Consider the following 25812-nt stretch of genomic DNA (forward strand, 5'->3'; position numbering starts at 1 on the left):
ACCCTGGCACTACATTGTACTTTTTAATACAACAGAATTAGGAATAACACAAAAGGTCCTTGTTGCATTTCATAATCAACAAAAAATGACAGCAGTTAATTATGTTGAATTTAAATGTTTCTCATAACGCGGCGTGAACGTTTATACTCTATCTTAAGTCTTCTTGGTTTCCTCAGGGTAACGCAGCAAAAAAGCTATTTGAATACTGAGGATTATTGATTAGATTTTCAAATAGGTCAAATTGACATCCAGCATGTGAACCCCCCCTAGTTCCGATAACATTTGAACTGAGAACATAATTGCTTCTCAAATTACATTGTCAAACGGGTCAATTTGACCCGAGCTGGGCCTAAGATCATCAACGACAGTTCGACTAGAGGGGGGCGGAGTCAAGGAGGGGGGGGGAGTATGGAAGGGGAGTGTTTTTCACTGCTACGAGGCAGGCTCCCATTCGTCGTCGGAGACATCGTCGATGGGCACGGCGCGCGTGTTGCTGGCGCGGATGCTGCTGATGTGTGTGGACGCCAGCAGGGCAGCGATGCCCGTCAGGCTCACGCCGGTGCCGTCCAGGTTCACCTGAGTCAAACGCATGTGCGCCAGGAACTTCACGCCTAAGGGGTAGAGTTGAAAAATGTTACGACGCCTAAGGCGCGTTTGAGAGGATGTGGATGTGCTTACCGTTATCTGTGATTCTGGTGCGGCTGAGATTCAACTTCAGCATCTGAGGGCAGTGGATAAGACCTCGCCTCACCACACTGTCGCCCACCTGAGTGCTGGCCAGGCCCAACACCTGCAAAACAACAGTTGGGTTTAAAAATAAAAAAATAAATAGAAAGATTAAAAGGTACTAGGGGTGTAACGATACATCGATACACATCGATTAATCGATATAATGCTCTACGATTTATTGGCATCGATGCTAAAGGTAAACATCGATTTATATCGCCGTGTTTGACCTCGGACATTAGACGCGACTTTATTTTGAAATCCAGTTCATTGTTGCTTGCTTCCTCTTTCTGGGAGCAGTGCGCCCGGCGTTGTTGTGTTGTGAGCAGAGCACGCACGTGAAAGGGGAGGCAACAACTAGTACGCGGCTCCTGGGCTGGTGCTATGGCTAGTGTCCAAAAAGACGAGGAAATTTGCTCCCCTTTAGGCTTCAAGTCATTCGTTTGGAAGCACTTTGGATTGCAAAGAAAAGATGGCTCAACGGACAAGACACGTGCAGTTTGTAAATCCTGCCATGCGGTGATCAAATATTCAGGGAGCACAAATCTCGCCGCACATTTAAAGAAAAAACACGACATCAAAGTTCAGTGTTAAAGTAAGCAATTTGTATACTACAATACTCTTGTAATTTCCTAAATAAAGAGTTTGCAGTACCTTGTTGATTTTGCGTATGAATTGTTATAAATCAGGATATTGTTCTATATTTTTTATTAAAAAAAAAAAAAAAAAAAAAAAAAAAAAAACGATCGTAGAGCATTATATCGCGATATATCGTGAATGAATCGCAGCAGGCTTTAAGATATCGGCAAATATCGTATCGCAGTTCTTTATATCGATATTATATCGTATCGTGACAAAACCCGCGATTTACACCCCTAAAAGGTACAGCAGCAAGACCTGGAGGTGCGGCAGGCAGGTGATGAGCGCCGCCACTCCTCGACTGCTGACTGCCGTCCGGTCCAAGCACAGCTCCTGCAGCCCCAGCAGAGGGCGCAAGTAGGAGAGCCCGGCATCTGTCACTTGTGTGTTACTCAGAGACAGCTTTTTTAATCTGAACACACACATACAGTAGATGTAGTGTTGTCTACCCATACTAACACAGAAATGATGAGGGGAAATTGGGGGACCCTATGGAGCCCAGTGATGAACATGAGACACAATGGGGACATTACGTGACAAAATAGGACATGTGCATGTACCTGGTCATAGTGCAGAGGTGCTGAACTCCCCGGTCTGTGACTTGCGTGTAGTCCGTTAGATCGAGCTCCACCAGCAGCTGCAGCCGCGACAAGAACGCCAGGCCGCCGTCCGTGACCGAGTGGCGTCCTGGGAGTGTCAGGTGAGTCAATGCCAGTCCTGCAAGACAAATTGCACTTGAGCGACCAGATGCCTCATTCTTCGAGCCAGAAGCGGACGCTGGCGCTAACCCGATACAATCTGCAGGGCGTGGTCGCCGTTGGACACGCGCACCCCCCCCAGGCTGAGGGACGAAAGAGACGGGTGGGTGCCCAACTGCGCAAGTGAGGCCTCAGTCACGCCCGTGCCGTCCAGGTTGAGCGTCTGCAGGCCCGGCAGCTCGGACAGCGCGGAAACGTCGGACACCTGGAGGGACACGCATTGTAAACAGAACGGCTGGGTGAAAGAAAACCAGCGCTATCTGCTGGTGGCTGTGGCATACTACCTTGGTCTGCTTGATGCTGAGCATCCGCAGCTGCGGCACACAAGCGGGAAGCACGGCCAGCGTAGTCTCGCCGACCGCTGTCTGGTTGAGGCTGAGCTGCGAGAGGCACGGCGGCGCTGAGCGCAGGTACAGCGTCACGCCCGCGTCCGTCACTTTGGTCTGGTCCAGCGACAGGAAGCACAGGCTTTTGAGACCTGACAACATGAAAGCAGTTAATACACATGGCGTTACGTAACCTCAATCCGATCCGAGTGCGTGTGGAAGGAGTTTGCAACCTGTGATGTACTGCAGACAAGAGTCGGTCAGTTTGCTGCATGAGGCCAAGTTGAGATACTGCAGTTTAACCAGACTGGACAGAATTGAGAGGCCAGAGTCTGTGGGAGAGACAGGGAGAGTTCAACTTTTTATTTTATTTTGAAATGCCCTCCAATGAAACCTGCTTGAAGCAAGGCGGAGTTTTGTACCCGTGATGAGCGGCGAGTTGATCAGGCTGAGATGCTTGAGCGCGGTGAAGGCGCGCAGCTGGCGCAGCAGCTCATTAGTGGAGTACGGGTAGCAGTTGAGGACAAACTTCTGCAGCGGACAGCCAAAGAATAGCTCCAGGTTGCGCGGACGCAGCACACGCTCCTGGGCCATGTGGTTCAGCAGAAGCTCCACGAGCTCAGGTGTCAGGCCGGCCAGGCTGCTGCTATACTGCATACTGGGAGCTGGAACGCATACACACAGATAAAACACACGTGTATACACATGTGCATACACACACAAAGAGGCACAAATTCACAGCGCTCACCCGTCATGAGCTGGACGGTGGCGCGCGTGGCCAAGGTACAGAGCGAGGAGACGCTGGGGGTCTTGAAGGACCTTTTGGGGGGAAGTGGCTGTCCCTGCGAGGCGGGGTCTTCGTGACGCACCGCCCGCTGCAGACGCTCCACAGCGGCCTGCCCGGCGGCTCCGGGCGCCACTCGGCCCTCGGCGTCGTTCGGCTCGGGCGCCGGCTCATCCTCCAGGGCCTCTCTAAGTCGATTGCCCTGCTCGGGCCACCGGTGTCTGGGCTCCAAGCCACCACGATTCCTGTTCTCCAGGAGGAACGGAAGTTGCGGCAGACCTGGCAAAGCACAAAAACGTGTCATTAAAAATGCCAACGACTCAATCTGATTAAATCGGCTGCTGCCTAATCTTCTATAAATAGCACAAACATGATGTGGGTAAAATGCTACATTGTAAAAAGTGCACAGTACCATTAAGCAAATGTGGAGCTTCTCCCTCTTCTTCGTCACCGTCATCTTCCTGTTCGGGTTGGACTCCAGCAGCTTCGTCGGGATTGCCAGCGACCAACTTTTGGCCTCGCCCTGTAAAATGAGCGTATGTTCATGAGCCTATGGACGTTTAGACTGCAAAAATTTTCCCGGGAAGGTGGCAGCATTTTTGCATGCCCCTTATTCCAAATTCTAAATTAGGATCAAACTTGCCCCAAAAGTGAGAAGGTCCGTGAAGAGGAGCACCTCCAGAGATCCCCGCAAGACTGGCAGCCTCTTCCCACACGTGATTGGGTAGCGGAGGGGGCACGACAAAATCTGGCCCACCCGCTCTCTCCTGGACTGGGATTGGAGGAGTAGGACACGCCCGCCGGTCAGGTCCGACCGGGGGCGGCTCGGCAGGGCCGGCCGGGTCTTGGGGGGTCTCCGGGGGAGTTGTCTGAATGCAAAGGGCGGCGTTAGGCGTGAGGCCGAGGGAGCGCAGTGAGCAGGCCAGCTCAGCCTCCCCGAAGCGTTTTCGTGGAAACCCCTGGAGGAGAGAGAAGGCGCGGAGGGCGGGATGACGTCCCGTGATGTGCTCCACTACACAGCGAAGCGGCGCGTCGGCCGGAAAGCTTTCGCGCATGGACTCACCGGACGGCAGCCGGATCTGCGGCGAGGCCACAGACGAGACAACATAAATTCGGCATCCCGCATTGATTACCACCAGCGACGCCTTTACCACCTCACCATGAGAATACAGTTGTTATCCACATTAGTCTGAACCTTCCCTCCAAGAGTGTGCCCTTGACTGTCATCGGACGGCGACGCCCCCTCCGCCGCCGCCGCTACGCCAGACTGGCTGCTCTTCTCCTGTAAGCTCCGCCGATCGTCGGCAATACGCTTAAGCACCAACTCTCGCTCCTGGAATGAAGATGAAACAAGTACAAAATGAGTCAGGTGCAACTTATACAGTGCACAGTGTGATTAAAAACAAAGAAATGAATTGATGAACAGAATAAATGAACCAGCACGGGTCCGACCGATAAGATCCTCGAAATACCTGCTTCTTTTGCCGGCGCTCCGCCCTCGCCTGCTGAGTCACGCGTTGCCTCTGCTGCTCCTCAAAGTCACTTTTGTCCTGTTTGATGCGCGACTCGATGGGGGGCAACCCTCGGGAAGGCGGTGACAACTTCTGCGCTAATGAGCTACTTGCTGTGACAACATGAAAATGAATTACCACAGGTAATGATGACATGTCTCCAAAATTGAGAAATGCTATTTGCTTTCAAGTGTAGTTGAACATCACACCTGGACAGTCAGAAGCAGACGTGATAGTCGACTCTTTCGGAGGGTTGAAAGCCGCGAATGCCGTTTCCGCCGGCCCCGTCGGCTGCTTGAGCAAACTGTGTCGTGCATGCTGATGACCCTGCAGAAGCCTATTGACAAAAAGGCAATCAAACGTCTCTCATTGAATTAAGAGGTGACCATTTTGAAAACTCAAGGAGACAGTTTATGATATGTGGACACACTCACCACTCGGCCGCGTCCGTCACGGAAAAATGACCGGCCTGCACAGCAGCCTGGATCTGCTCCTGTGTGAATCCCATTTCGCCAAGCGTGTGGAATAGCGCCCCAATTGTCTGCAAGACAGTCAAAAAGGAAACTTCTCAAAGGAGCTTCTCAAATGTAGAGGTGGCCACCTCTGCCGAATACTGGACTATGATATACTAGACTACTGAATTATTAAATAACAATCATAGTATTAGACTTAGATGTGGTGACCGATTCATGCTCGGAATCTAAAGATGGGTATGGTGAGCCATCAGACCGTGCAATCTATGACGTCACACCCACTTGGAACTGCTGTCACCTTAATCTGTTGCTCTTAATTTCAATGACACCGTTTTAATCAACTCTGACGTATTTACAAAGCGGTTTTACTTGAAAACCGAACATTTAAAATCAAAATAAAACATAAAATAAGCGTATCAGTCGATAGTTTGTGACGCTTGCCAGTCACAGCCGTTAGCATAACAACTAGCTTAGCCGCCGAGGCTAACTGGCAAGCTAATATGCCCCTCAGCGCGTCCCGCGGGACTTTCACAACACCCAGCAAGTCGTTTGAAGCTTACCAGGGAGCCCGAAGAATTCATGTTCGCCTTTGGGTTTGCAATCGAAACGCTGAAGTGTAATTAAACAGAAACTTTGTAGGACTTCCTGCATCGGCTGCTTCGCTATTTCAAACGCAGCCGTCGACTCTATGCTAGCAGGCACGAGACAAACGTCCTGCCCCTTTTTGATTGACAGCAGAACAACAACAAACCAGCCACAAGATTCTTATTGTGCACGAAGTTGTTCATTGTCAACATATCAGTGGCTTTGATGGGAAAACCGGCTTTATGATGTAATGATGCACTTGCTTTGATCGAGTCACTAATCGCATGGAAATAAGGAAGATGTGTTTTCCAATAGCGGCACGGTGGGGCACTGGTTAGGGTTAGCATGTCCGCCTCAGAGGGTGCGGCCTCGATTCCACCACCGACCCTCCCTGTGTGGAGTTCGCATGTTCTCCCCGTGCCTGCGTGGGTTTTCTCCGGACACTCCGGTTTCCTCCTGCATCCAAAAACATGCATGGTAGGCTGATCGAGCAGTCCAAATTGCTCTAGGTGTGAGTGCAAGTGCGGATGGTTGTTTGCCTCTTTGTGCCCTGCGATTGGCTGGCTGGCAACCAGTTCAGGGTGCCCCCCCCCCCCCCCCCGGGGGTCATTCTAGTGGTACACAATAGAATCACTGCCCAAGTAGTTTGGTTCTGTTGAACCTTTTAGTGCAAATTCCCTACATTTAGGCATGGTGTTCATGTTCAAACCTTACATACACTTATATACAGCTACAGTTACTTGAAGTAATGTTCTTGAGATGAACAACACTCTAGCCTTGTATTATGAACGGAAAAACATCCACAAAACGATGCAGATTGACAGCACAGTACTTGAGACCGTGTTTATTCAAGGATGGCTCATCAGCAAACACCTTCTAGAATCCGCATCCAGTCATCCCTTGGTGATATTTAATAAGGTCTTCTATTTTTAAAATTGAAGGTCGTGGCATCATCATCCTAACGGAACGTGCCCCGCCCCTCTACAGCCTCTTGTCAGACTCACCAAGTTACATTCACGCATGCGCAGAAAATATGGAACTTGGAGACGCCGGCAATAAGTTGCCCGAATCCACCAAAGCATAACCGGAATGGGCAACATTAATTTCAAAATAAACAGAACTTGGAAAAACATATTTCTATAACTGCCCAGTTTTGTTTGTGTATGTGCCCTGTTAATTTATAACAAAAAATGTATGTATGATATAAAATTTTAGATAATTTTGAAAAGTAACCACTCAAGTATATTTGATGTTGAGCTTTGATTCATTCAACAACTGACCGGAAATAGCTTACATTTTAGTTTGCTGTCTGACACCGGTTGAGAGCAAGTCATCCAGCCAGCCAGAGGCGAGAGTTTGAGGTGAGTATCACCTGGTATCTCCGTGGAAATAAGTGACAAATTCGGTGACGTTTTGGCTTCATCAGACAGTTTTAAAATGACTTTCGGCTCCGGTTGAGTTGGACATCCGTAGTTGTCTGAGGGGAGTAAATTGACCCCTAGTAAGTGGACCACATTGCGAGTGGTCCACAGTTGTCTGCCACACACACCCTCACACACAAATGTTGTGACTTCGCTTTTGTTTCTCGGCTTATTATTAACAAAAGACCTTGGAAATGTGTTCCCACTTGGAATTCTCTTGTGGTTGGGAACAGGTGGATTTATATAAAAACAAGAATATCGAATGGTGGAGTAGAGTGAAGTGTCTGTTAAGCTAGCAGGTACCCATTCAAAATATGATTGCTAATGTTAATGCTGTGTTAGCATCAATTTATTGTTAATTGTAATACATAATGTATTATTAACTTTGAAAGTGATAGGCAGAATAATTAAAACTCCCTGTTAGTTTTGATTTAAATAAATTGTGTAAAACATTTCTCTTTAATAACAAGTAAAGTACAAGCACATTATTCAAAAGGTGAGCAAAGTGGTCACATTTTTAAATGTTCAAAAATTAAATTGACGAAAATAAGTTACCTTTGGGCATTATATGTAACAACAAAAGTGCGCTGCTACCAAGCAAAATTAACCTTTGTCCCTGAAAACGTGAGCAAAGTCCTGCATACAGTATATCAAACTGTAGCACTTCAGGTACATGACAGGTCGGTTGCTTAATTTTAGTAGAAAAAAAGTCAATAGGTAGCAAAGAAGCCACGAAAAGGGAAAGAATATTTTTTTAAAAATCAATGCGACCCAACAGAGTGGTTGTTGCAACCTATTTTGACAACAGGATGACGTCACATGACTACTATCGGGATGTCAGGGTGAGGAAGGATGTGTCTTGCTGACTCATCTGTTTGTAAGTTAACTATCTAGTAGAAGATGAAGTCAAAGTAGAATAAATCAATTTTACTTTTAAGAACGCCAAATTCCATATTTTCTATTGCCGGACAATCTCGAAGACATCGTCCTATCTTGGTGATGATTTGTTTTCTCTCGCCTGTTGAATATGCGGGAAGGGATTTGTCACAAGCGTAGTGAACGTCTCCGCATTCCTGCTGGAAATGGCTTGACCATGCAGAAAATAGATGAGAGGGGAGAGAAGGGTGAAAAATGTTTGATAATGCAAAAGCTGTGTTTGTTTTACCTCCCCCTCAGCCGACAGGATTTGGTGTGTAAAGCCTTCTAGAAAATCAACTCCGATTGAGGCCCGTTTACATGTGTGAAGATTGCCGGGTAAATCATTGTTCAACCTGCCACATCTGGACCCCTAAGCACTTCGGTACCAGATTCTCCTTCTTAATTTCACCGTGGGATGAGATTGTCGTCCTTTAGCCTAGCGGGAGCCCGTTAGCTTGTGCTTTCTCACAAGCACAAATGCATTTATTACCGCTCGTCTGGCGGCGCTCTGTGAGAACTCGGCCCCGTGCAACCTGAGCAGCTTTCCATCCAAGTTTTGTGGCTGCTGCCCGAGCGCACAAAAGGTCTTATTGTTGACTTTGAGTTCAAAGCAATTATCTAAACGGGTCTGGAGAGCATGTTAGGCAGTCTTGATTCAAATGATCAATGACTTAAAAAGTTGAAGAACCACACAAGAAGAATAGTTTTTTTATTAAGCGATGCTAAAGATTCTGCAACTCGACCGTTTTTTTTTTGTCATATTTGAAACTAAACTCATTTTGAAATTATTGGTAATGGGTTAATGTTCTTGCGGTCAAAATGCGCTAACTGTTCCAGTCCGCTACTCGGAACTTTCCATTTCACTTGTCCAAAACAATACCCCCTAGTCGTAATCTCGGGTTTAAAAACGATTGAAAGTTTATTGCTTTTTCCTCTGGAGAACAATAAGTTAGCATTTATATTGGCTGTTACGTAAGCGGCCAGCTCTCGGTCGCCCCTTAAATCCCTGCGCGCCCTCGGACAGGTGCCGTCTCAGTCCTATGAGGCTCACGGCGATGCAGCTGTTTGCGGACCCCTCTGTGCTGATGTGTCGGACCGACCCGAATCCTCAATCGTGTTAGCGCACACGACCGTACTGGCGGAAAGGCTAAAGTCCCGCGCGGCTATTTAGGGCAAAAACACTCCACGCTATCATCGCGCACGAGCGGCACTAAATCCCTTCAGAAATTCGCGGGCCGGGCAGCTGTCGGGTGGCGGCCATCGCAGACTGGTGGAAAAGACGAGCCGTTGGGGGAAATTTTCGTCTCTTCCTTACGGAAAAGTAACCACGCGGGTAGGTGAGTCACCAGAAAAACAACAGTCCTAGTTTTAGGCAACTGGCATCAACTAGAATTGCTCTGAATCGTATTCCTGATTGTCACTTGTTGCTAGGCAGCGTTCATATTTTTTGCATTTGAATCACTGACATAAAAAGTGTAAGAGAGACCGTAAAACAGCGCCATCTTGTGGACGTTTATTCTATAGTTAATAGAAAAGTGTTTAACGGCGTGCCAGGGTTAAAGCAATGTTGTTCATCCTCGGCGCCTCCGTTGGGTCACACACCTCTTTTACATAGTTTTGTTTCGGCCCTGGAGGCTATTTTTAGCAACTCGTTGGGATGGAGGAAAACACCAAGCCACATATTTAGCCGTCTGTCATTTTTCCCCGTTTCGCGCAGGACGCTGATGTGATTCGTCAGCGAGCCCCGGACCCTGGGGACAAACAATTCTGTCTTCTCCGGGGTTTGGATATTTTGTCGGCCCAGAGGCTTAAATAAGCCCATGTGGAATGCGCGCCTTGATTATTTTTGCAAAGGGGTCGTAGCGACTTGTTTGGATCACAGGACCTTCTTTGTTCCCGAACACAATTAATCCAGTTGCTTTTGTGACTTTTAGGTGGGATTCTTTGTGTAATGATTTTGTTGTTTTGCTGCAACGTGACAAAATGGATGCTTGGTGGCATATATTATTTATCCTCTTCATGTGTTATATCGTGAACTGCATATGATATCTGGCAGATATTTTGGGCAAGATCGTCAATTAATGAACATATTAATGATCAACAAATGACTTTCAAAATAAATTGAGACGACATGTAACATTGTTTTACAAATTACACATTATACATTATATTGTGTAAAAATGATACATTTGTGAAGTTCAGTGAGCCATATGTAAACCTTTTTTTGCGATTTCAAGACATGCTAAAATTGCACTTATTAATCATCGGGATGACTGACTGACCACTTTTAAGGCAGAGGTATGGGTGTGCGTGCGTGACTCAGTGTCGGATAGGACCTGCAGTCACATGGCTACTTGTCAGCAGGCTCCAGGAGGAAACTTAATCCCGCTGAGCGAGGCGGCCGCTATCAGTGGGTGCACGTCGGGCCGAGTGGTTGGACGCTCGCTTCACATCTAACTTATTTGTCTTCTCTCTCTTGTGTATGTTTGCCGTTTTGCTGCACTCTGCGTCTCTCCCTCCACCTGCCTGCAGAGTTCACGGTTGCACTTCCTACCATGTCTGCGGCGGCTTCTCTGCAGTAAACAAAGCAAGGTACGGAGCTTTACCTTTTGTTGATTGTCTTTTTAACATGCACCAATTTGAGTGTGTTGAATATTTTGCGTGGTCATTTTTTTAAATCGGAATAACATTGTTTTTACTATATGAGTCTTTAGCAAATGGTTAATGTCACTTAATAGTACAAAACAAAAACAGGAGCATAATAATGTCAACAGGAAAAAGTCAAAAAGAAAAGAAGGAAGGAAATTCACAGCTCCAAGTTTTAGGGAAATTTGAGTGTTCCTTTGAATTGATTGTTGCTTCAAGTCATCCGAGTTGGGTGCAACGGTACAATAACAAAGCATTCAAATATTCAATTATTTCTTCAAAGACTTGATCTTACGAAACGCTTTATTATTTATTCCCTTTGTTATGCGCTCTACAAGCTTTGTTAACATGTATGTAGAACAAATAAATAAACAAGTGTTAGTAAGAATATGTTTTGTTTTGGGGATTTTCAATAACACTTCCATGCTGTCCTTGTCGGCGTTCCTTTCTTGCCTGTGTTTTGACATCATCTGATAAAACATTAAGGCCACAATGTGCGTATCATGAGGGGGCTGCAAAAGGACGCGCGGGGTTTAACAAAAATCTGCTTGTCATTGTAGCAGGTTTTGTAAGTGCAAGCACGTACGGTGGAAATGCCAAACATGGTGGAAAGGGCGAGCAGTCAATTCGAGCATCTTCAATGAGCTCAGTAAGATTTCAAATCATTGTTTCCTTTGCCGTTTAACAACAAGGATCAATTTTGATAATCATTAGTATGCATTTCTATTCTGGCCTTTTATTGTCATTTATAAACAGGCTACCTGTGACCTACATTGAAGTGTGTCAAATGACTATGACAAACAATCATGTTTTTTTTTTTTTTTTAAGTAGAAGTGAAAATGACCAATGAAGGTAATGGCATTGCACAAGTGCGCACACCCTCATACGATTCCAGATGTGGCTGTGGTCAGAATTAACCCAACACGTTCAAACTCGTGGTAAATGAGATTCGGGACGTTAAAAGGCGGTGGATTGTGGGCCACATTAATGGTCTAACGATTTGGAAAAACTTGGCATTTGAACACGGGGGTGTAGACGTTTTATATCCGCACCATAGATGTTTGAGTGGCAGCGGCATCTACTGTATCACTCGTATATTGCTCGCCCCGATAGAAGGCTATAGCGGGCACGACCATCAACGGCAGGAATTTATTTGGTGTATTTTTATGCCGCCGCCAGACAGATCAGTCGCACATCAATCATAATTCACAACAAGGGGACGAGGAACGCTTCTATTCTTAGTCGTTGACGGTTTAATTTCTTCGGACTCTCGCACCAAATTTGACACACCGAAGAGAAGAGTGTGATGAACAACTCCGTCCAATATGAATGATTAAAAAATGTGTAAACAACAACAAAGAAAAAGACAAGAGTGCGAGGCGCCAGGACTCTGTTAAGAGGACATGATGAAGCTCTACTGGGAATTGCTTTTTTTTTTGTCCTCGCTTCCTCTTGCACACTCAGCATTCATCCATCTCTTTTTCGGCAGAGTCAGCTGTTGCATAAGGCGCCTCCTGTTCCGTTTCAGCCGTGCCCCACGCCAAAACACAATCTCCGCCCAGGTGTCGTCCTCAATAGGACAATTATCGTTGTCTTAGCGGTGTTATTACACTTGTTCTCGCGGGTAGGTGGGCTGCTGGTTCCCATAGTCCGGGCTCCACATCCCACCCTTGTGTAACTTTATCCCCGTGCCTCTACCATCCTGGAAGGGGTGTTCGTTTACTGGGAAAATAAAGCGTGTATAGCGAGGTGAATGACTTCGTTATCTCCATTAGTGCAAGCGGGCTTATAGGGTGGATGACATTTTTGCAGTGATTTTAGCCTAGGAAAGTCAGCTAGCGCAATGCTAACAAACAATGCAATTAGCCTAGGAAAGTCAGCTAGCATAATGCTAACAAGCAATGCAAATCAAGGCATCGTGTTACTTTGATTTTATACTTCAAATATACTTCACAGACCGCAGTCTTCAAAGTGAGCCGTCATTTTCGGAATCTCTTTCAACAAGGTCACCGATATGACCCACTGCATGTTTGTGCCAAGGAATCTTCATCATCACCTTCTCGATATTCGCTGCCAGACAGCACACTCGCAATTGTCGACACATTAGACCCCCCCCCCCGCCCTATAAATAACCCTTTACGCACGGTTATAATTGTTGGAAAGGACAAAGGACACAGCCCGCATGCCAAATGTAAAGAAGGTTAGCCGAAAGCACCGCCGCCATCGCTGCTTATTAAAAGTCTCCCTTCACAGTAGCACACGCCGTTATCAGGCTCTTATCTCGGTAATTGTTGATGACCTTGGATGGCGGCAAAGACGGCCCTCGGGCCCTGGAAATGAGAGCATCCCAAAAAAAAAAATACAAATCTGTGTGTACTGTCCAAGAAAGCTACATGTTGCCCTTTTATTGCAAACAGAAAATGCTAAAGTCCTCATGATGTTTTTTTTGCTGACTGCATTATTTTGTAGCGCAATGCTTTTATTGCACGGCTGCAGACTGACTGTAATTACGTGCGATTATATGGGAAAAACGGTCACACACACCACAATGCAGTTTTCAGCGCTGACGTTTTGTTGGCCGTAGTTCAGTTATGGTGATGGAGGCATGGCATGGCAAAAAGACCCCTTCCTGAATCTCTTGTCTGTGTTTCCAGGTTATGCTCCCCAAAAGTTGCCTGAGTCCCAGCGAAAAAGAGAAGGGCTAACCACGTCACAGCGTAACCCCAGAAGCTTTTCCCAAAGCGTGTCCGCCAAGCAGAGCCATGAGCAACCACGCTGCTCCCAAAAAGATCACGGATAGCGTAAGTCGGCCCTCAATATCTTTTTCCAGTCACGCGGGCCCAACTAAAACGTGTCCAATTTGTCAGCCAAAAGTGAATCCTCCGTCCGTTTCTCTGAAAGGCTTGAAATAATCTTTGGCCAAAGTTAGCGACATTCCTCTGCCGCACAGAGACGGCAAGATCCCTCGACTGAACATAGTGTGCAAGTTTTTAAAGGGGACATTTCGTTCGTCTCTTGCGTATTCAGAGAACGGTAATTTAGGATTATGGCTTCCCGGGAATTTTACTGTAAGCATTACTGTCTGACCTTTTACCCGATTTTCTTCACCTCCCCCCGAGCTCATCTTTTTTTTTTCTTTCCTGGCTCAAGGTTATCAGGAAATAGTTTCTTGCGTTAGTGCTCCAGTGAGTAGACGATGACATTCTTGGAGAATGTCTTGACTGTTAGAAATGTAGCAAATACCTGACTGGACAAAAATGATTTCAATACTTCTTCAATGACGCCGGACAGGCCACTGGAGTGTAGTTTAATTTCCTGTAAAAAAAAAAAAAAGTGTCATAAAAGCAGCTGATATCGAAACATTAACCCAGATCGGTGTGTCACACTTACGAGCAGGAAGTGTGGCGGTTGAGAAGCTCACCAAAGATATATCGAGGAAAAAAAAAGTTTGTTTGCACTGTGACACTTCCCGCTTCCCCATTGGCTCCTCGCTCAGCTCCAGCTGAGTTAATGATTACATCCGACAACGACAGCCGAGGAGCGTCCCGATGAGCTGTCTGTTGGATATTTAAGGTCGAGCATTGAGTCATATGGTCCTCCTTCTCCTGAAGAGCTGCTGCCGCGGTCATGTGACCGGCACTAACCGGAATGACAAATGTGGTTTGGCCGAATAGAGGATCTCTTCCTTGAGTGACTTTTGGGTTTTTTTTGCGCTTTTTCGAGGCGATTCTAGTTTTCACTCCTATCAATCGCCTCCATGGACTATCTGTACTCATTCAAGGTGAGTTTGGCATTTCAGCTGGATTTTCCACAGGCCAAAAGGAAACAGATCGTTGGAGTCTCAGTCCCTCGTGGCTCGTTCCGCAAAGAGGTCATGGTTGGGTTACACTTTAATAGCTTTTACTACAGAAATTTGATTGACGGGAAATTGTTGGTGGAGGTTTGCTACTCTGGACGGAAATGTGACGATATCTTATGCACACTGTTTGAATGGGAAAATGGTTACCATGGTTTGCAAATCTAATACTTTCCAAAACTATATCCACTCGTCGGTGATGGACACAAACGTCCGTGGCAATGAATGAGTTAATAACGCCTGTGCAACATTCACAGCCACGCGTTAGGATATGACAGTGCCCCCCCACCCTCCTTTAAGTGCTGACGGTGTCGGATTTGTAAGAAGTGCACCCATAATCTCTTGCATGGTCTTTATACGCTGCTGTCGCCACAGCGTCAGTTTCAGGTGCTTTTTCATCACATGGCGTCATTTCTGCTGACTGCTTCTCGGGAGAGTCGAAACATCACCTTCCCCGTGTTTTTGTTTGCCCCTCGGCTCCCCGCGGCTTGTTTTGGCACTTGGCGAGCGCTGGAAAATTGTCTCACCTCCGCGAGAATCCCTCGCGCGTCTCTCCCAGCTCCGGGGATTGGCCGTGTGAAAATAAACCGCTGCGGAGGATCGTATGTTGCTTTGTTATATTTCCTGCGGAGGTTTTTAAAGCGATACGGTGATCTAGTCTTAAAATAAAAGATCAGCTTTGAATTGCACAAATGTCAGATGTGCGAGTTTAATAAAAAAAAAAAAAAAAGATCTTTAAAATAGCCTTTTGTTGTTTTCCCATGCAAGATTTGACATCCAGCAGCGGCGGAAAAACAATCCGTTATCACTGCGATGTGGACAAACTGTAACGGAACCCGGCACATGCTCACTGTGTACAATTCTTGAGAGGGCCCGTCACATGATTTGATGCTTCCACTCTGGGAGTGTCCGTCTGCACCACAGCTTCCTCTAGTGGCCATTTAATAAACTTACTTGACCCAAGTTTTCTTTCATGGAAGGCCACATGCTCACGGCCGCGTCGTTTGTCCTTTCAGCCCGAGGCGTCGTCTTCACGCAGGCCGCCGCAAGTGGACGACGACGACGACGGCGACCTGAACAAGGCGTTGGGGGTCGAGCGCTTCCAGCACATCCTCAAGCCTTCCACATCCGTGCCTGATGAGCAGCACCACAACTATCATGAAGAGGACATAGAATGTGAGCGTCCCTCTCGTCTTGCTTTCTTTTAGGAACGGCTGATTTCAACTTGAGCGGAAAAGACAAGCAAAAGTTTGCTTAGACTGACCCAAACTGCGTCCCGCAGACCACCGCCACTCCTCCCACCACATCCACCGCCCTCTGTCCAAGTTGCCCCAAGACGGGCGCCGGAAGAAAAGCAACAAAAAGCGGCGCAAGGACAAGGACCACAAAAGCGGCCACGCCCCTGGCACCGGCCCCGTCGATGAGGGCGAGGACGAGGAGGAGGAAGAGGAGGAAGGGCAGGAGGCCGGCGCCGCCTCTTGTGAGCCAGTGGCCGTTGCGGAGGTAATATCTGACATTTGTTCTGTCGTTTGCATCGTGTCCTGTATTGATATTTTAGTGCAGTCTAAATGATTCATGTAATAATAATAATGATAATAATAATAATAAAGAAAAAAACTAACAATAACAATAATAAAGAGAAAACATTTAAGTCCGTTTTTTTTCTTTTTGTTGTTTATTTTTTACGCAATGTTTTGCTTGTGTCCTTCAGTTTTTCTTGTCCGATGACGATCAAGTGGGTGTCCCCGCCCGGGACCTGGACGTGGTCCCGCACTCGGCCGCGGGAGCCGATGCTGACGACGGCACGTCCACCGAGTGAGTGCGGCATTTTCCCTTTTTTATTTCTTTCCATCTTGTTTTTTGTACGTTGCCAAGTCTCCGGCATCCAGCGGTCCCGCTGTGTGCGTTGACGCGATGCACCCCAGTAATCCCGTATATCAGCTGTCGCTATAGACGACGCGACCCGCCTCCGCAGAGGCTGGGCTCCGCGCATGGCATTTATACCTCGCCGCGTCACTTTATCAAGTCTGTGGCCCGAGCAAAGCGGAAAGTAGCTGCAAAAGCTTTTTTTTTTTTTAGAAATATATCCGATAGAAGGTTTGACTCGTTGGACGGTGAGTTCATTAACACTCATTTGAATTCATAACCTTGATCGCGTAGGCTGTCATTGGAAAGGTTTGCTTCTTTTATCGCATACAGTTTGGGACTATATCTCCTCTTTTGGAAGTGAGGGAAATGACATCAAAAAATTAAGACAGTATGTACAGTAATCTGTAAAAGAATAAATATGATATTATAATATATAGTATATATTATATTAATATATATTATAATATAACTAATGTACAAATATTTGAAAATATTAAACTACTTTTTTTTTTTTTGCCTTTCAGCAAACCCGGGTCGTCAGACGTCCCCGTTCTGCCGCACTCAGACCATCCGCCGCTGGCCCGCTTGTCCTCGACAGGCCGCAGCTACGACCTACAGGATCGTAGGCGAACCGGCAACATGACAGGCGCCGAGCAGGCCAAGTACCAGCGCATCCCCACCGATGAGATTGAGGCCCAGACGCTCGTCTCCGCCGATCTGGACGGCATCAAGAGTGAGTGTGGAGCGGGTTGTTGACGTTTTTGCTATCAGCGGGATGTCTTATTGGACCGTACGGTGCCGCGCGGCTCCCTCCCCTCCCTCTTGTTATGAAATAAGCCCCTCCCGCTGTCAGCTGAGGCCTCTGGATGGCAGCCCGAGCCCGCACACTGGTTAATTGCCAAAGACGGGCCGACACGGGGTTCACCGCCCCGATTAATTAGTGGAAAAAAGTCGGACAAAGTCACTCCGGCCGGGCGGTGGGTATGTGTGGTCATTATGGGGCTTAGTGACACAAGCTTCACTGTGGTGACACTCCCCCCCACTATCACCACCATCATAAATTAGTGGTGGCAAAGTACAAATACTTTATTACTTGACTTGAATAATTTTTCTGATATCTGCACATGAGTATTTATTTTCTGATGACTGAAAAAGTAGATCTGTAGTTCAGGCTGGCCAACATATGCAATAATGTACAATAACATACTTTTGAATATTTTGTCAATACTTACACTCTTGCTTTGCTACTTACTGTACAAGTCGCATTAGCTTAGCAATTCGCACGAGTTCTCAGTCTTCTCCAGTATTCACCACACTTGAGGTGAGGATTAATGACTTTTTTTTTTCAACCAAATATTTGTGGTTCACCTTGCGCCCAGAGTATCATTACGTTTGGCACATCTGCTGTAAATCATTCTGGGAAAGCGGCTCTATGCCTGGCTGCTGGTCAGCAATCGGAATTATTAGATGGCCAGGACTCCCCTTTTGTTCCACCCCAAGCAAATTAACGCTACTGTGCGCTGATCTGCTCTGATGGCTTCAAGCGGGGGGGTTCAGGCGCCGGTCAAGTAATGACCACTTTTTCCCCCAATTGGTGGAAACGCTTGTCGTGTACTCACCTGTGTGAACGGCGAGGGCCCGCCCCCTCCCTTCAAGTTATGGATCTGCCTCTCTTTGGACCCGCTCAGTCCTAAAAGTGCTTGTGAACACCATCACGGGCGGATTTTAGATGAGTCGGTCAATGCAGAACAAAATCAGAAGCATCACGGTTTGTTACATAGGACCAACCAACCCAGACAAAGGTAAGTTTGAGATTCCATAAGGTTCTTTCTGCTCTTTTAATGCCGTGATTCTAAAAGTGTGGGTTCCCTCTAGTGGCACGACGACTTGATGTTAAATTATTTTTTTTTAATCTTCTTTCTTCAGTACAGTTAAATTGAACATTAAATCTGAATGTCTTAAATCTGTCACCAGGCCACCGTTTTGAAGATGTCCCCGGCGTGCGCAGACACCTGGTTCGAAAGAGCACCAAAGGCCAGGTGGTGCACACGGGCAAGGACTACAAGGAGACCGCCTCTCGCACCCGCAAGCAGGACCGCACACCACACGAGGTAAGAATGCTAATCGACAAAAAAATAAAACCTGCCTTCATCTTTTAATTTCATATTTTACCGCTTGTATTGACACACAATATTGGAGCCTACTCGACACTTCCCGTGATCATCTCCATCTCTAGGCTGGATTTGTGGATGGGTGGGTGGCTGATTAATAATGAATGAATGACTTCTTTCCTTCCACACCAGCGAACAAGGGCCGGCTTAGGCAACCGGACACCGGGCGCTCCTATGATTTATTAACACTCACACACACACAAACAAAACCGTCAGCTCGATGCCCGTGTGGGCCTTTCAGTCCTCTGTCCTTTTCCGTCCGGCTCCCCTGCCCCTCAGCCGATGCCGGTGATTCTGTACCGCTCCTTATCTCGGCCCAAAGGCGTCCTGCTGGACGCGGGCGCCAGCGCGGTGGCCTCCACATACAAGAAGGTGAGGCCGGCAAGGTGGCGCCCCCTCCCACCTCGTGTGAGCATGATTTCAGAGGCATGTAGCACGTCGCAGACAGCCCGGCCAGCATGGAGTGACTCTTAACGAATGTTGCATCAATTTGAGGGAACTTGCTTTTGTGAACTCACCTGGTCAGCCATCCATCACTTAGGTGGACCAGGAAGCAGGAAAACGTAATATTGAACCCATGTTCTCTTAACATCACATAAATGACAGTGGCAAACTAATGTTTGTGTCCCTCACATGCTTTTAAGCAGTCATTCGTGTAGTGTGGAGTGCGAAAAAATTAACTACTAAGTTCAGTTCGGTTGTATTCAACTTTTACATTAATTTACATTATTTTTGTAAATAATTATTTTATTTATATTTATTATTTATCTCATTTTTATGTATTATTAATTGGGGGTAAAAAGCTTTTATGTTTTATACGTTTAACAAGCGCTACTTTAAAGAACCGAGCATGGAACCTGTTTTTACACATACTTAAATTCACAAGCACGTTAGTTTTTCCACAGCAGTGACCACGTTGCTCCTCCCCTTTTAGGTGTTTGTAGAGCTGAACGAGCTGACCATGGACAAGAACCAGGAAATGCGGTGGAAGGAGACGGCCCGCTGGATCAAGTTTGAGGAGGACGTCGAGGAGGAGACGGACCGCTGGGGCAAGCCGCACGTGGCCTCTTTGTCCTTTCGCAGTCTGCTGGAACTCCGCAAGACCATCGCGCACGGTAAGACGTTGAAACAAAGTGAAATTAAACCGAGCAGACAACAAAACTCATTATTCCGCTGGACTGCATTTGTGTTTGTGCAGGTGCGGTCCTGCTGGACCTGGACCAGAAGACCCTGCCTGGCATCGCCCACCAGGTGGTGGAGAAGATGATCATTTCCGACCAGATCAAAGCCGAGGACCGCGCCAACGTCCTGAGGGCCCTGCTGCTCAAGCACAGGTGAGCGCCAATCGCATCAACCTCCCGCCGAGATCATTTCCTCCCACCGGCGGAGCCCCGCAAATTCCTCGAAGATTACATTTTGTCTGGAAAAAGCCCACCGAGATGCTTTGAAATTCTTTTGGTAAACTGTTTTCTCCGCAGCCATCCGAGTGACGACAAAGAGCACAGCAGCAGCCCCTTCCCCAGGAACATTTCGGCCGGCAGCTTGGGCAGCCTCATGACCCACCACCACGCTGCAAACCACGCCCACCCGCCCGAGCCCTCCGTCACCGACCCACTGATGAGCAACACGTGCGCGGCGGGCGACTGCGACGTGCACATTGATGTGGAGAAGAACGACGTGCAGGTACAGTCATTGGCATCAAGCCCATGTCGCCAAAGAAACAGTCAAGAATTGTTTTGTCTGCATAACTGTATTATACTGCCTCCTGGTGGCCAAGGCCAGCACCCCAAAACAACAAAAACTCTCAAGCTGGTCTTCACAGAGGAGAAAGAATACATGTCTGTTACTACTTCTTTAAATTGTCCCGCCTCCACAACAGAGAGAGCCCAGCATGGTTTCAGGCATGCATCGCTCCAAGTCCAAGCACGAACTCAAGCTCCTGGAGAAGATTCCAGAAGACGCCGAGGCCACAGTTGTCCTTGTGGGTGAGTCCGCAAGCTCCAAACAGCAAGGGTGGTCGAATCGTGCGAGGTGTCGAGCCCTTTGCCGCTGCGTTGCAGGCAGCGTGGACTTCCTGGAGCAGCCCACCATGGCGTTCGTGCGGCTGCAGGAGGCCGTGGAGCTGGAGTCAGTGCTGGAGGTTCCCGTGCCCGTCCGCTTTCTGTTTGTCCTGCTGGGGCCCGCCACCACCAGCATGGACTACCACCAGATAGGACGCTCGATCTCCACGCTCATGTCCGACAAGGTGCGACGGAGTTTTTGGCCTTATTCCTTTAAAAGAAGAATCATCATTTCACTGATTTGAATGCGGCTCCAGCAATTCCACGAGGTGGCCTACCTGGCGGATGACCGGCAGGACCTCCTGAATGCCATCAACAGCTTCCTGGACTGCAGCATTGTGCTGCCGCCGTCGGAGATGGGCGGCGAGGAGCTGCTGCGCTCTGTTGCACGATTCCAGCGGGAGATGATGCGCAAGCGGGAGGAGGGAAAGCTGCTGGCTGATGAACCCAAGAGTCTGGAGGAAAAAGGTAGACCTTGATAATCCAGGACCAGCCAGAACTCAACGTAACCTCCCCCGTAACCTCCCTGTGTTCGCCACCAGAAGCCCTCATCACGCCTTTCAAGAAGTCCGACGACGACCCCTTGAAGCGCACTGGCCGGCCTTTCGGCGGCCTCATACGAGACGTGAGGCGGCGCTACCCAAAATACGCCAGCGACTTCAAGGACGCCCTCAACAGCCAGTGCATGGCTGCCATCATCTTCATCTACTTCGCCGCCCTCTCTCCGGCCATCACCTTCGGAGGCCTGCTGAGTGAGCACCGCCGCAAGCGAATACTTGCCGTCCGTCGTTCTCAGGCGCGAACCATATGCGCATGTGTTCTCAGGCGAGAAGACGGAGGGTCTGATCGGCGTGTCGGAGCTCATCGTGGCCACTGCCGTGCAGGGCGTCGTCTTCTGCTTGCTTGGAGCACAGCCTCTGCTGGTTGTCGGCTTTTCTGGACCTCTTTTGGTCTTCGAAGAAGCGTTTTACTCCGTAAGTCCAAAATCCTCACCCACCGACCAAAACACTCAACTCGGCGACATCGGTAACATCCCGTTTGTGGTTCCAGTTCTGCAAGTCCAGCAACATGGAGTACCTGACGGGCCGTGTGTGGATCGGCGTGTGGCTGGTAGTCATCGCGCTCGTCACGGTGGCCTTCGAGGGCAGCTTCCTGGTGCGCTTCGTCTCGCGCTTCACCCAGGAGATCTTCTCTTTCCTCATTTCGCTCATCTTCATCTGCGAGACCTTCCTGAAGCTCGGCAGGGTAAGTAACAAGCAATATAAAATAAAAAAAATCAGGCTTGCCGGTACCTTTGCGTCCATGATGCTAAAGCAAGTGGACTTAATCGCTCCTGACCAACGTTCAGAACTCATGGCTGAAATGAGCGTGTTGTTCTAACAAGTGAAGCTCAAATCTCCACTGATGTATTGGACTCGAATGTTGATTGGATGGAGGCTTTATTATCCAGGGCTTATGTTTTTTTTTCCATCTTAATCTCTGTAACTCAAAGCTAATTGAGTGAAAACTATGCTAGGAACAATCACCAGATTTGAAGTCATCACAAATTAAATGTCCATCGGGGTCAGGACAAAATAAAACTATAATTGCATACCTATGTTTACATGTCCATGTAAATAAAATAACAGCTACTGTGGTCACTGGGCAGATTTTCACTCAGCACCCTCTGAGGCGCTGCCCCCTGGACCCACTCCTGCCTTTGAATGACACGGCGGGCCGGAACGCATCTGTAGAAGACGCCACGGCGATTCCGCTCAGCATCTCCAACATCACCGACGTTCCCGAGGTGACCAAGATGGCCGCCGGCCCAACGAATGAACCCAATACAGCGCTGCTGTCGCTCGTTCTCATGGCCGGAACGTTCTTCATTGCCTTCTATTTGCGCAAGTTCAAGAACAGTGCCTTCTTCCCCGGAAGGGTGAGAAACAAAGTTCTTTGATACATGAAAAATATTACAATAATTATAACTAAAAAAAATGTCCTCAGCTACGCAGGCTTATCGGCGATTTTGGGGTGCCCATCGCCATCCTCCTCATGGTGCTCGTGGACAACAGTTTAGAAGACACGTACACGCAAGTAAGACAAGAGTCATTCCGAGCGGGTCAGTTCGAGAAGGAGCCTCACAGAGTTTTGGATGTGTGTTTAGAAACTGAATGTTCCGAGCGGTTTCTCCGTGACCAAGCCCGACAAGCGCGGCTGGGTCATCAGCCCGCTGGGTAGCGACGGCGAGTTCCCTATCTGGATGATGTTCGCGTGCAGCCTGCCCGCTCTGCTCGTGTTCATCCTCATCTTCATGGAGACTCAGATCACCACGTGAGTAGACAGAAAAAACTGGCGGCATCTAAATAGATGTCGAAATAACACACAAGCGTAAACACCACCAAAACAAACACGTGAACGCCAAATATTTATTTTCAGAAAATTATTATAGCATCTGATGTTCTTCCCGACAGACTGATAGTGAGCAAAAAGGAACGCATGCTGGTGAAAGGCTCCGGCTTCCATCTGGACCTGCTCCTCATCGTGGCGTTGGGTGGCGCCTCGGCGCTGTTCGGTCTGCCATGGATGGCGGCCGCCACCGTGCGCTCGGTGACGCACGTCAACGCCCTCACCGTCATGAGCAAGGCCGTGGCCCCGGGTGACAAGCCTCGCATCAAGGAGGTTAAGGAGCAGCGCGTCACGGGGCTCCTGGTGTCCGTCATGGTCGGTGGGTGTCGATCAAACCAAACCCGATAGGCGGACCGGCTCTCCCGCTCAAGCGTCTTAACGGGTATCCGGTCCCGTCTCGCCGCAGGCATGTCCATCGTGATCGGGGACCTCCTGCGCAAGATCCCCCTGGCTGTGCTCTTCGGGATTTTCCTCTACATGGGCGTGATGTCGCTCAACGGCATCCAGCTAAGCGAGCGTATGATGCTGCTGCTCATGCCGCCAAAGTACCACCCTGACCACAGCTACGTCCGCAAGGTGGGAACCGCATTCGAGCAACACGCATATGTAAATCTTTGGGAGGAACTAAAGTTGTCTTCTGCTCCAGGTTCGAACGCTGCGCATGCATCTGTTCACCTGCATCCAGATGGTGTGCCTGGGTGTGCTGTGGGCCGTCATGTCCACGCAGGCGTCGCTGGCCTTCCCCTTTGTGCTCATCCTCACCGTGCCTGTCAAAATGTTTCTGCTGCCGCGCATCTTCACCTCCCGCGAGATGCTCAGCGTACGTAGCCCCAACACACACTTTGAAATATTGTCTTATTTTGCTCTACTCGACATTTCGCCAAACCGCAATTGTGTTTCCAGCTGGACGCCGACGACGCCGAGCCCACGTTCGACGAACGCGAGTGCCACGACGAGTACTCCGAGATGCATATGCCCGTGTGAACTGCTGCCTTTGCCCCAGACACTCGTAGCGCCACCCGCTGGGAGACCACGCGCTGGGAGGCCAACCTTGGCGCCCCCGGCTTCGTCCTCACCTGCTGCCCGTGTGTCATGTCAACAAGTAGTTTACTTTTTATTTGAAAATTATTATTATTAGACTGTATTTCAGGGGATTCCAAAATCATGACTTATTTACGCTCGATGGACACGCAACATGATTTGTTTTAACCCTGAAAGGTTTGCTCTGATTCACATTGAATATGTGACAAACGCAGGGGAAAGTTTCCACTGTGTTTGCACACCGACTTACTCGCTGCCTTACTTACAAGTGCCTTATAAGTAGGAACTACTTAAGTATGTTCTTGGAGGACACCTGGACGCCTCGCTTTTCACTTTACTCAATGTTAGTAGCACTTTTTGTTTTTCAAACAAAGACAACAAATCAAAGAACTGTAACGCAGTGTGATTGTTTTTAATCATCAAATCACCTAACATTATTATTTGTCGTAGTCAGTGGCAACCTGGGAGTTATTTGTTGCGCTTTTCCACATTTTGCAATGCTCTCAAATGCAACAATTGAGGGTCACTTGACCTTTACCTGCGCTAAGTAGCAGTGACCAGAAATGGTTATTTTCTGTCTGTATTTTTTCCTAAATGTACTAAAACTCATTGCATGTGACATACACTGTACATTTCACTTAGCGGTAAGGAACACTGAATTACCACTATAACGAAAAGCTAACAGGCTTATCGTAGCGTAACTTGCTTGACAAGCTGACTACCGAGCTACAACTGACCAGATGTAAGCTATTGTTATATCAAAAGCGCGAGCTTGACAAGCGAACAAACGAGCTACTACTCTTAAACTATCGTAGACCGGCAAGCTTGACTACTTGAACTCTATTTATTATCGTAGAACCAGCTAGCTTGGGGATCTAATTTGCAAGGAAACAGACAATCTGGCTAAGGAGTTGCCTCTTAAGTTGTCAGATAACTAGTCAAACTAGAGAGCTGTCTGACTAACCTAATCCTCATTAGTTACCTCACCAAGTTAACTAGTTTATGTTGATTGCTACTTTACTACTTGTATGGTAGTTAGCTTTATAGGGCACCAGAGGAAGACAAAAACAAACATTTAATTTTTTTGAATGCCGCTACATCATTTTTTTGTCCCTAATCAAATACTTTTACGTTCAAGCACAGAGTGGAATTGTTGGGGATAGTAAAAGTTGAAGATACTAGCTGTCACAGTTTTTTACCCAGGAATATTTAGTAGTGCCAAACAGTCCATCCAACATAACTAACATTCCACCCTTTCTTCGTAACAATTGTAGACAATTGAAGGTTCTTGGTTGCTGTTGTGTGACATCACCCAAAAAGTGCCTGCAGGACCATGAAGTGGTGAATTAAAAGAGATAAATATTTAGCTGTTGCATTATAAGCTTTACTGCTTGTTCTTATTCGGGCTAAATTCAAACACACACGCGTAGTTTTAATGTTTGCTTGTGGTGCTTGTGAATGGTGTGAGTGTATTCTGTGTATGTTTTTGATGATGATAATAGAACACAGATGCCACTACTGAAGCTCTCGTACATTTGACGCTTTACTATTGATGGCAAATAAACGTTATTTTCTATTTATTCCTCATGTCTTCCTCATCTTTCTGCCCATGTTGTCAGAAATGGGATTTGTCTGCCTGG

General features: G+C 47.7%; 2 protein-coding genes and 1 long non-coding RNA gene across 11 annotated transcripts; 1 reads left to right on the forward strand and 2 right to left on the reverse strand.

The window, feature by feature from the left end:
• Positions 1 to 4: 4 nt before the first annotated feature.
• si:ch73-173p19.1 (uncharacterized) lies at positions 5 to 5946 on the reverse strand. The gene is made up of 16 exons (XM_061265215.1): positions 5778 to 5946; positions 5179 to 5285; positions 4954 to 5081; positions 4706 to 4857; positions 4393 to 4566; positions 3877 to 4312; positions 3646 to 3756; positions 3198 to 3512; positions 2872 to 3114; positions 2683 to 2781; positions 2408 to 2601; positions 2154 to 2328; positions 1926 to 2082; positions 1624 to 1777; positions 679 to 790; positions 5 to 611 (listed from the first exon to the last, which is right to left on the reverse strand). Exons 1-16 carry the CDS (start codon positions 5796 to 5798, stop codon positions 433 to 435), a joined length of 2757 nt encoding a protein of 918 aa, XP_061121199.1. The 5' UTR covers positions 5799 to 5946; the 3' UTR covers positions 5 to 432.
• A 1148-nt stretch (positions 5947 to 7094) lies between these two features.
• slc4a2b (solute carrier family 4 member 2b) lies at positions 7095 to 25752 on the forward strand. 9 transcript variants are annotated; one of them, XM_061265883.1, is made up of 26 exons: positions 7119 to 7163; positions 10674 to 10733; positions 11348 to 11436; positions 13442 to 13588; positions 15660 to 15819; positions 15926 to 16146; positions 16355 to 16458; positions 17037 to 17245; positions 18487 to 18623; positions 18963 to 19055; positions 19618 to 19798; positions 19882 to 20017; positions 20162 to 20366; positions 20563 to 20668; positions 20744 to 20928; positions 21001 to 21211; positions 21286 to 21495; positions 21569 to 21717; positions 21794 to 21988; positions 22392 to 22661; positions 22730 to 22819; positions 22890 to 23056; positions 23197 to 23450; positions 23538 to 23707; positions 23778 to 23951; positions 24035 to 25752. In XM_061265883.1, the coding sequence occupies exons 4-26, from the start codon at positions 13550 to 13552 to the stop codon at positions 24113 to 24115; spliced, it is 3747 nt and encodes a 1248-aa protein (XP_061121867.1). In that variant the 5' UTR covers positions 7119 to 7163; positions 10674 to 10733; positions 11348 to 11436; positions 13442 to 13549; the 3' UTR covers positions 24116 to 25752. The 9 variants fall into 9 exon arrangements, with proteins under 9 accessions (XP_061121862.1, XP_061121867.1, XP_061121864.1 ...); XM_061265878.1 differs by lacking the exon at positions 11348 to 11436 and having other exon boundaries at positions 7095 to 7163; XM_061265880.1 differs by lacking the exons at positions 7119 to 7163; positions 11348 to 11436 and adding an exon at positions 9248 to 9478.
• On the reverse strand, positions 10572 to 14316 carry LOC133143744 (uncharacterized). The gene is made up of 3 exons (XR_009710475.1): positions 14178 to 14316; positions 14031 to 14102; positions 10572 to 10714 (listed from the first exon to the last, which is right to left on the reverse strand). It is a non-coding gene; the product is annotated as an uncharacterized LOC133143744 (long non-coding RNA).
• Positions 25753 to 25812: the final 60 nt, after the last annotated feature.

This window comes from Syngnathus typhle, linkage group LG19 (genome assembly GCF_033458585.1).
Source record: "Syngnathus typhle isolate RoL2023-S1 ecotype Sweden linkage group LG19, RoL_Styp_1.0, whole genome shotgun sequence".
In the NCBI taxonomy this organism is placed as follows: Eukaryota; Metazoa; Chordata; class Actinopteri; order Syngnathiformes; family Syngnathidae; genus Syngnathus; species Syngnathus typhle.